The 11165-nt window shown below is 41.6% G+C and overlaps 1 protein-coding gene across 1 annotated transcript; it reads right to left on the bottom strand.

Moving 5' to 3' along the window:
- Positions 1–1342: 1342 nt before the first annotated feature.
- Positions 1343–3202, bottom strand: LOC122047212 (gallate 1-beta-glucosyltransferase-like). The gene has a single exon (XM_042608342.1). The coding sequence runs from the start codon at positions 2891–2893 to the stop codon at positions 1448–1450; it is 1446 nt and encodes a 481-aa protein (XP_042464276.1). The 5' UTR covers positions 2894–3202; the 3' UTR covers positions 1343–1447.
- Positions 3203–11165: the final 7963 nt, after the last annotated feature.

Genomic DNA, 11165 nt, shown 5'->3' with positions numbered 1-11165 from the left:
GGTCTACACCCATACCTTGAGGCCGACCGACGCGGGGACCCAGTCCAGGGTTAACAGATCGGGGCAGACACCCACTACACGACAAGCAAGTCAGGGAATCGTAACAACCTGTTAGGGAATAATCACTGTCTGTCAGAGAATATGCTAATAGTCTGACGCTCAATACTCGTTGATTCCTTCTCCGACTTATAGGAAGACGCCACGTGCCACTCACTGTCAGACAAAGCCTGACACCCGACATTTCCTGACACCCGTCAGACTTTAGAAGCACCCGTTGCAGTATAAAAAGGGAAGCTTTGTCCCTTACGTAGGTACGCTCACTCGTCATTTCATTCTCGTCTCTTACTTTTCGTCCTTTCTCTGTGCTTTTGGGGGAAAAAAATACCTGACTTAAGCGTCAGAGGGCCTGACCCGGGGACTTTTTCTCTGGTTTCTGGTTTCTAACGACCCGTGGGCTCGTTTGAGTGTGCGCAGGGTCCTCACTTCATCATCTCCGTCATCACCCCTCGTCATCCGCTCATGTAAGCCTTTCAGGCGGGTGCCAGATCGACCAGGTTCCGCAGCGACTTTCCGTCAACATCAGCGACAGCGCGACTCGCCTTCATCCGACTCAGCTTCCGGACGGGATCAAGCACCAACGTTGGAATTGATCTTTAAAGATCAGGTCCAACGTGATCGTCTATAAAGACAAATACGTTGATGTTGGTTTGTATAAACTAGCACCAAAGTAATACCAACATAGTACTAGTTTCTGAAAATCAACACTAACATGATATTGATTTTCACAAATCAACACCACGTTGATGCTGATTTTCACAAATCAACACCACGTTGATACTAACTTACATAACCAGTACCATATTAGGATTGGTTTGTGAAAATAAGCATCAATGTGGCATTGATTTACGTATATTGATGTTGTTTTGCGCATACCAACACCAATTATATTTTGGTGCCACTTTTTACATTAGTTAGTGCTACCTTATGCATCCGTTGGTGTTACTTTGCGTAAAGCAGCACTAACGTTGTGCTGATTGGCAACATTTGCAAACCCACACCAATTGGTGTATAAATCAACACTAACTTTAGGTATTAGTTTATACAAAGTAATACCAGCATGATGCTACTTAGAACCACCAGCGCTGATATTTAAAGATCAGCACCCACGTTTTCAAACTAATACTAATGTAATATTAGCCTGAGCTAGTTTCAAACTAACGCTAGTATTAATTTATAGAAATAAGCACCATCTTATTTGCAATAATGCAGACCGTGTTAGCATATTGACTTTGGATATCACCGTTGTGCATGGTATCATCCTAGAATAAAATACAAAGCATTGTAATAAAAGCGCACGCATGACACGTGTCTTGTCCCCTTGTTAATTATGATTTCGCGCGTGTTTTAGCAAATTAAACGAAAATTTATTTGAAGAAATTAGAGCCACTCAATTCGTCGCCGGCGCCGCCAGCTTCCTTATCTCTTCGACGAAGGCTTTTATGTGGCGATCCGTCGAGCCGCCCTCCGCCTCCGCCTTCACCGCCGCTTCCTTCCACTCCGCCGCGCGCCTCCTCGTCGCCTCCGCCGTCTCCCCGTCGGTGACGGCCTTCACGCACCGCTGCACTTCCGCCCTTCTCGCCGGCGCTGGCAGCCTCACCCCGACCCCGCACGCCTCCACAAGCATCTTCGCGTCCGGCACCTGGTCGCCCCATTGCGGGTACGCCACCACCGGTACCCCCGCGGTTAGCCCCTCCAGTGTGGAGTTCCACCCGCAGTGCGTCAAGAAGCACGCCACGGCCTCGTGCGCTAGCACGCGCTCCTGCGGGCTCCATTCCACCAGCAGCCCTATCCCCTCCGCCGCCACCGCCTCTGCGAACCCCGCTGGCAGCCGCTCCCGCGCGTCTCTCCGCACCACCCACAGGAACGGCCGTCCGCTCTGCTTCAGGCCCCACGCCATTTCCTCCATCTCCTCCTCGCTCAGCACCACAACGCTTCCCACTGAGACGTACACCACCGAGCGCGGCGGATGCCGCCCCAGCCACTCGATGGACTCCTCCGCGGCCTTAAACAGGTCGGCCCTGACCTCCCTTCTGCCGATACCCTTCGATCCGCCTTCCTCCAGCGGTGGATCGGTCAGCGGCCCGATGGGGATGAGGACTTGGAGATCGGCGGTCGCCTCGATGACTTCGTGCTCGAGCTCTTCGAAGGTGTTGGCGAACACCCACGAGGCGCTCGACAAATTGCCGAACTGCTCCAAGATAACATTTTTGAGGATCTTATAGGGCGATGTCGGGAGGAGGAAGGTGGGGAGGTCCTCGGACCGCAGCGGAGGCAGGCCGGGCAGTTGGACGGTGACGTCGGGCTCGTCCTCTGAAGGGAATGCAGCGAGGGCGTGGCGGTAGTGGTAGTAGATGGAGAAGACGGCGGCTGACTGGACCCAGAGGACTCCGCTCGGGAGGCCGAGCTCGGCGGCGACGTCGAGGACCCAGGGGATGAAGGGGTTGTTGATGATGCAGGCGACGGGGACATCCTGGCGGCGGACGAGCGCCGCAAGTGCGGGAGGGCCCGTGGAGCGGAGGGCCGCCATGAGCAAGTCGAGGTTGTCGCGTGCGGGGTCGTCGGGGGCGATGCCGTCGTCGAAGAACTCGAAGCGGATGAATCCGCGGCCGACGGGGGTGGGGTCGGCGAGGGCGGCGACCGGCGTCGACGCGGCGGCCGACATGCGGCGTGCGATATGATCAGTTGAGCACAGCGTGACCAGCACACCTTCAGCTGCAACGCGCTTCGCGAAGCGAAGCAGCGGGTTGAGATGGCCCTGCGCCGGAAAGGACACCATGACGACGTGGGGCATCCTCGAAGCCTCTCCGGCACCTCCTTCCTCCGTGCCCGCCATTGGAATAGCCAGGCTCACAATCACAAGGTACTCTCCTCCTCCTCCTCCTCAATTACGTTTACTTGGAGTGATTAAGAACCAATTTACAGAAGAAAACAATCCATCTCCATGTCTCGTTCGCCAAATCAAATTGACTTTTTAAAAACCAAAGTCGTATACGACTGTAACTCAATTAAAATCGCTATCATGTATGTTCTTCATTGGCCTCTACCTAGAAAACAATTACTATATAACAGAGAGATCGTTGAGTCTACTTCTTGGTGAAGAGAGCAATGACGTCTTATTGCAGCAGGGAGCGTCTTATCTTCTCCCTCTTTACCTACCACTCGTATACGATCGATCTCTGTTTTTTTTTTTTTAGTTTTTTGATCAAAATTGTTTATTATTTTCTCGCAATTAATGGCCCTGCTGTCATGTTTCTTTTGGTAGAGCCCTTTGAGGTTTTAACTTGATGGGGGAAAGATTCTCGAGGTGATCTGAATTGGTCCGCCATTCCTTTCATTTGTCATAGTCTATTACTGTTTGTTTGTGATTTGTAAGATTAGATTTAGCTGAATCGGGTTGGAATTCATGTTATTATATTGCTCGAGAATCCTAATTTCTCTCCAAAGTCATTGTCTGATAGGAACTCAGTTCTCGATACTTCACTTTCATCCGAATTTAAGTTTTCATAGCATCCTACTTTTTCAAATGCGATGTTTTTCAACATGATGTCATTCCAGTGCAGTGACCAACGTACGAAAGAGAAAATATGCTCGAGTATCAACCTCATAATTTAACGCGGTAACATTTCATAATTTAACTATTACACCGCCCGAGGAAACATATGATGTGTTTTCTTTTTCATTGAAATTAGTGTTCTTATATGCTTTGTCAGTTCACTGGAGAGTAGCTACCTCTTTTTATTAAATTTCATTAAAAACATGCCTATATACCTTACGAATCCTATTGGATGATAATCTAGTGGCTTTTAGTCCACTGAAAGTTGCTATAAGCAATTTTTCTTTAAAAAGTAGTACTTGTTGTTTGTCGTCAAACATCGATAAGAATCCTGATTGTTGACTAAAGCCACTAGATTATCATCCAATAGGATTCGTAAGGTATATAGACATGTTTTTAAAAGGTTGTTTCAGGAATGTGACTCCTCGTACCGACTAAATACTTAGTAAGCCTTTGTATATCTTAGTATTTTATTAATAGCTTTTTTTATGTGCATACAACTTATTGTTCGATTGAAGTAGAAACTAGGCTCCTGACTTCTTATACACCTTCATCCCAATTAGTCTTTTAATATAATATATATTTTTGGAGAATAATTAGTTGTTATTTGGATTATGAAAAATGTAACTTTGAATTAATTTCATTATGAATTATTGAGTTGTATATTCACTTAAAAGAATATTGAGAATGCCTCCTAAATATCTGTCAGAAGCTCAAACGATAAAAATGAAACAAAAGGAGGAGACATTAATTCAAAATCAAGTCGGTAATATTAACAAATATTTTATTAGAAGTAGCATAATAGAAAGAGAGGAATTAAGGGATAATTTGATGATTGAAGAACAAAGCCACAATGAAAATGAAGAATTGATTGAGGCTACCAATTTGATTCAGTCGAATGAAAATTTAGAAGAAGACTTTCAACATGAAAAATTAAATTCGACTCTGAATTTGGAGGATCCTGCAAATTAGAATAACATTTGTCAAAAATTGAGACATTACTTAATAGAAATGGGTCCAAAAAGAGTGAATGATTTTTTGTTTCCTAAGGATAGTAACAATAGACATTTTGATTCATTCCATTATACACGGGTAATGACAAATAGACAAACATTAGATAGAAGATGACTTATATATTATATTTTATTGGATAAAATATTTTTCTTCTGTTGCAAATTGTTTAAGATTGAACAAATGATGAGTAGAATGGAAAATTTGGATAATGATAGATACAAAGATTGGTGTAATATGCATAGAAGCCTTAAACAACATGAAGCTAGTAGAGACCATATGGATTACATGATTGCTTGGGTTGAATTAGAAAAGAGGCTAAAAAAATTGAACAATTGATTACAGTATACAACTTCAAATCAACAAAGAAAGACAATATTGGAGGCAAGTGTTAACAAGAATAATCTCCATTGTGAAAACACTTGCCAAAAATACTTTGGCCTTTCGAGGGGATGATGAGAAACTTTATGTCGAGAACAATGGATTATTTTTGCAAATGACAGAAATGGTTGCTGAGTTTGATCCAGTGATGAAGGAGCATGTTAGACGTTGTGACGCAAGGGAATTTCAATATACATATTTTAGTCCCAAAATTCAAAAATGAATTGATAGAGACTTTAGTAAATGAAGTGAAAAGGGCAATCATTGCAAAAGTTAAACATGCAAAATATTTTCAGTAATACTTGATTGTACTCCAAATGTAAGCCATGAAGAACAAATGTCTCTAGTGCTACGATGTTTGGGTGATTCAACAGACAAACCAAAAGTAGAAGAATATTGAGTTGAGTTTTTGAAGGTGGATGACACATCAGATCTTGGATTATCAAGTGAACTTCTGAATGTGTTAACTAGAGTTGGACTTGACATTGATGACATAAAAGGACAAGGGTATGACAATGAGGCTAACATGAGTGGAAGACACAAAGGTGTACAAAAAGATTGCTTGAAATAAATCATAAAGCTTTTTACACATGGTGTGGTTATCATAGTCTTAATTTGGTCTTAGTTGATATGGTGGAATGTTGTCCTAAAGCCAGTCCTTCTTTGGAGTGGTGCAACACATCTACATATTATTTTCTTCCTCTACAAAGAAATGGAAATTTTTTAAAGATAAGATGTATGGTTTGACTGTTAAGCCATTGTCACATACCCGTTAGGAAAGTCATGTTGAAAGTGTGAAAGCCATAAAAGAGAAAATTGTAAATATAAGAGATGCTTTACTTGACTTGACAGAAGTTGCTGAAGATTCTACAACAAAGAGTGATGCTGAGACCTTAGCACTATATGATCTTGAGAGTTTTAAGTTCTTGCTTGGAATGGTAATCTAGTATAACTTGTTACGAGCAATAAATACTGTAAGTTTTTTTTAAAATTTGAAGATATGGATATTGATATTGCGATCAACCTCTTACAAGGACTTGATCAATTTCTTTATAAGTTTAGGGAAGAGGGGTTTGCTAGTTCCATGAATGAAACTATACAAATGACAAGTGAATTAGGGATTGAACCTAAATTTCGAGAAAAACGTATCATTCGAAGAAAGAAATAATTTAAAGAAAGTGGCAATGATGATGTGACACGATCAGGTGAAGAATCTTTTAGAGTTGAATATTTTCTATTTATAATTGATCAAGCTCGATCTTCTCTTCAAGTTCAGTTTGAACAATTTAAACAATATCAAGAGATTTTTAGGTTTTTATTAAATTTGGAGAAGTTAAAGAGTGAGCCTTTAACTAGCCTGATGATGTCTTGTATGGAGCTTCAACAATTTTTAAGTCATGATAGACGTTCAGACATTAATGGTGATGATTTGTGTTCGGAGTTGCTAGTCATGAGATGCTATTTAACAAATGATTAAAGAGCAATTGATATGCTCAATGTTTGGCAAAACTAAATGGTTTATTCCCAAATGTTTACATTGCCTATAAGATTTTGTTAACAATACTAGTAACGGTTACATCGGCAGAAAGAAGTTTCTCAAAATTGAAGTTAATCAATAATTATCTTTGATTAACAATGACACAGGATAGACTAAATGGGCTAGCAATGTTGTCGATCGAAAAAGAAATTGTCAGACAATTAGATTATGCAAATTTGACAAATATTTTTGCTTCTAAAACAGCTAAATAAGTAGTTTTTATATAATTATTTCAAATATTTGTTAACTTTTTATTGATGTAATATATTATTTTTTTGTTTATTTATGTATTTAGTGTATTTGTTATATGTATACTGAACATTACAGTTATTTAACTCCACAAAAGGGCCACTTTTTATTTTTGCTTCAGGCCCCGTCAAACACAAGTATGGCTAATGACATACCGTCAAAGAATGAAATAAAATTACAATAGAAGAGTTATTCCAAGATTATTTTTAGTAGGGGGCTTGGTCTGGAAGTGAGTCAAGCTGATTGGGGGTGTCAACAAGTTAGATCCACAGTGGGGTGGACCATACAAGGTGGTACGAAAGCTTGACTCGGACTTTTATTACCTCTAGGATGAAGATGGAAAGAATTTGAAGTGACCCTAGAGTGCAAATCATCTGTAACCCTATAGGGCTTAAAAGTACGCCTGTAATGAGTTAGTGTATCATGTTAAATATTTGCACTTAATGAAAATGCAAGCAAGTTTATCTCAAAAGCATATATCCCAGATTCTTAAGCCATTCAGCCGAGTTATAAGCGAATATATTCTCATGCTTATGTCCCAAACTCTCGAATGGTTCGACTGAGTTATAAGCGAACATACTCACACACCCAATTCCCATATTTTGACACTGCTCGTCATAGTTATTCCGTCTAGTCGAATTATAATCATGTTTACTCATGCGTTTAAATTCTTGATCTTCAAGTTGTGACATTTCTTATAAATTATTACTCGCGTGGCACCCTGCATGAAGTGCACACTCTGACCTCATTTTCCAAACCCAATGGCTCAATCAACAACAAAAAGGTATGAGAATATTCAAAATTTAAAAATAACTTGATATTTGCAAATATAAGTTTCTAGCTTCATGTCCCAAGGATTCAGGACACAAGTATGGTTATAATATACAGCCAATCAAGCTTAGTAAAAAGATTGGTCGGGAGATCATTCAAAATGCGTTGGCTTGACCAATAAGTAGTCTACCTTGCGAAGCTGCATGATTGCTCCTTCGACCCCATATGAGAGCACTGTTATGGTACGTTAGCCAAATTTCAAGCCGAATTTGCGAGATTGGAGGTAGGCTTTTCGTCTGGCTTCGAAACATTCATCTTCCCCTGCTTTATAGGTGGCTAGTTATAATTTGGAAGCCTTCAATTCAGACAGGGTAGACTCTAGTTCAACTTGTAAAAAATCCAGTTTGTTCTCCCAAGTGTTCAAATTTTCTTATTGTTCCAATATCAGCAGATCCTTGATTTACAGCTCCTCAGATCGCTCAACCGACTCAGAGGCATGGGATGCCTTCAATTCCTCCAACTCGACAATCTTTTGTGCCAGGTTAGATATTGCTTTGGCCGTCATCGCAGCTTTCTCCTTGAGTTTGGCTTTACTGGTCTATAACAAGATTTTCATTTTCGTTTTGTTTGCCTGTTGGTCATCTATCACTTGTCGAGACACCCCCATAGCTTTCTCCGGCTCTAATAGTAGCTTAGCCTAGATGTCCACCTCTTTTCGCAGTCTGATCACCTCATGGATTGGGACGGGCACAGAGGGGGATTCCAGTTCATCCACGTAGTCTTTTAAAATTTTATTGGCCCAATCTTGGTCCACTGCTAGTTGGCTTATGGTTAGCATGGATGTAAGGAACTAAAAGAAACAAGGTTAGAAATCTTACTAAAAGAGAAGAAGCCAAAGACTTGGAACTTACTGTGGTGGCATCTTGAACGAATCCATCTGCAAGATCAGAGACAGAACTGTTAGAGTGTATACTAAAAGCCTAGCTTTTTGTAAACATTTATTTTTAAAATAAAGAATCACATTGGTCAAATGCCTACATTTATATACTAAGTGTAGTTGTTCAATTAATTTATATTGTAGATAACATGGTATGTGGTGTCACACACAGAAGATCATGTTATCAGTTCCTTATAAGTTATAAAAAGTAGCTTACGACTAAGATGGAAAGGAACAAACCATTAGAATAGTCGTAGTGTAATTTGGTATTAGTTTATCTTGACTATAAAATTATACTAGTACACTCTGAGTGTATTGAGCAGGACCATTTGAGGTAGTATATTTTTATACTGACTATATAAAAGAACAATAGCTCTATTATTATGGAAGTGTGTACTCTTAATCATGATATAATAACAAACACATATACTTAATAAACTCACTGCCAGGGGTGGAAAGTCCTAGTACTTAAGCTCACTTGGCTACCAGGATTCATAAACTCTAGTACTTAAGCCTGGAGGTCTAGAGTTCGAATCCCGGGGAAGGCAAAAATCCACTGCCAGGGGTGGAAAGTCCTAGTGAGTAACGGCACGGCCAAAGGGTCGTCGGTCGATGACATGAGAGGTCACCAAATGGGCCGACGACATAAGGGCCGCCAGTGGACCGCCGCAAGGGCCGCCCAAGAGGCCAAAGGGTCGGGTCGTTACACAAGGGATGGTTGCCACGTGGTCGGCCAAGATAATGGTGTTGGGAATCGAATGAAGAAGTCCTTTTCCTCTAGCCATTGCGTTGATAAGGTATTTTATCGAAAAGGTGGTATGTTGATGGACTTGGAATCGAAAAATGCTTTCTGTTACTTGTTTTGGGTAGTAAAAGTAGTGGAACGCCTGAGGAGTCAAAGGGATTCCAAATAACTGAAATAAGATAGCAACTCCACATAGGAGGAGAATGGAGTTAGGAACTAATTGTTAAAGAGGGATGCAAAAATACCAACTCACTTTAGCGAAAAAGGTTGGAAGGAGAAAGTGAAGGTCGGCTAGGACTTGTTCCTTAAAGAAGGTTATAACTAGTGGGGGACGATTGGGATGGTTCTAGTTAGTGAGCATAATCATAAGCAGGGAGTCAGGGACTTCACAAGTAAATTAAACATGGTCTAGGTCTGCCTCGTCAAAATCTACAGTAATCAAAGTATACCATATGTTAGGAACATTCATGAGAGAGAGAGGTATGATTCCCTATAAAAAAAATTATACGCCAATTGTCACATCAGCAAAAAGGAGGTTAGCAGACACGTGGCGATTGTAGGGAAGAAACCTTTATGAAGGATGTGACAGGAAAATCATTATATGAGGTGCTGGCATGTGTACCGAGGTGCTAGCATGCGTACTGAGGCGCCAACATGCATACCGAGGCACCAACACATGTACCAATAAGAATCCTTCTTCCTTTATTTATGAAGTCTGATAGGCATCTAAAGTTGGTCGACCTTAAGGCCGGTCGGACCTTGGGGTCCTCATTTTCCGTCTCTCATGAGCACATCTTGTGATATATGCGCAGCTGGCCTCATAAGCCTGGTCGACCTTAGAACTGATCAGAGCTCTAGGGTTTTGCCACCCGTAAAGGTACTCCCAATCTTATTAGTCATTCAGTCTATAAAGTGACAGAGAATAAGGCATCCCTCCACTCAGACACGTGGAGTACTTATACACGCTGGGCCTCCACTTAGGCACTCAAAGCACTGACACACATTTAGGGAATAACAAAGTGGAAAGACAAGGCACGGGACAAGAGCAAGCAAAATTTAATAATAAGTTCAATGACATTTAGGCAGACAGATCTTCGCCCACAGAAGGAAGTACAAGTCACACTACTTAAAGTTTGGAATATTATCGGGTAGGAGCTCTTGCAAAAGCCTTTAGAGGTTCAAAAACTGAGCTGGAGGCTCATACGCCAGATAACCAGCCTCCCAATATTGTTTAACGACTCCTGCTCTATAGAGAAATATCTTGTTGATAAAGTGCCGAGTTGCATGTTGAAGTTGCGTAATTGGAGGTAGGCCAACTCCCTAGCCTCAAAACACTCGCCTTCGCCCACTTGATAATTTTCTAGCTCTGCTAAGGAAGCCACCATCTCAGATGATGTCCCTGCTAACTCAGATTTGGAGGCCGTCAGTTCGGATTGTGCAACCTCCAATTCTGCCCGCAAGGACTCTAGTTCTGCTCTCTCGGGTCCAGGCTCTTTTGCTGCTCAAACATCTATAGGGATTTGGTTTACAACTCGATTTCTTTGATCTCCAACTCCGAGGCATGGGAGGTTTATAGATCCTTTAATTTGTCAAAGAGGCTCTGGTTTCAAGGATCTTCTCATCTAAATCAAATACCACCTGGGCCCTCCTTGACATTTTCGATCGAAGCCTGGCTTTAATTGTCTTCAAGGCGGTCTCCAAGTTTTATGCCTTCACTATTGGAACCTTGATGCCCACTAGAGGAGGGATGAATAGTCGATCACCCAAATTGTCACTTCTTACAATGGTTAGTACACATAGTGGAATACAAAAATAAATACTAACAAGAGAAAGCAAACCTAACATGTTGATTTAACGTGGTTCGGAGATAGAGCTCCTACTCCACGGTTGTCCGTAAGATGGACGATCCCAATCCGTCGGT

This window comes from Zingiber officinale, chromosome 2B, assembly GCF_018446385.1.
Source record: "Zingiber officinale cultivar Zhangliang chromosome 2B, Zo_v1.1, whole genome shotgun sequence".
Lineage (NCBI taxonomy): Eukaryota > Viridiplantae > Streptophyta > Magnoliopsida > Zingiberales > Zingiberaceae > Zingiber > Zingiber officinale.
Note: the sequence above shows the minus strand (reverse complement) of the source record. Positions and strands in the feature narration are given on the sequence as shown.

What these genes read in the sequence shown, in the direction of transcription:
- LOC122047212 (XM_042608342.1), bottom strand. Translation starts at nt 2,893, where the DNA reads ATGGCGGGCACGGAGGAAGGAGGTGCCGGAGAGGCTTCGAGGATGCCC.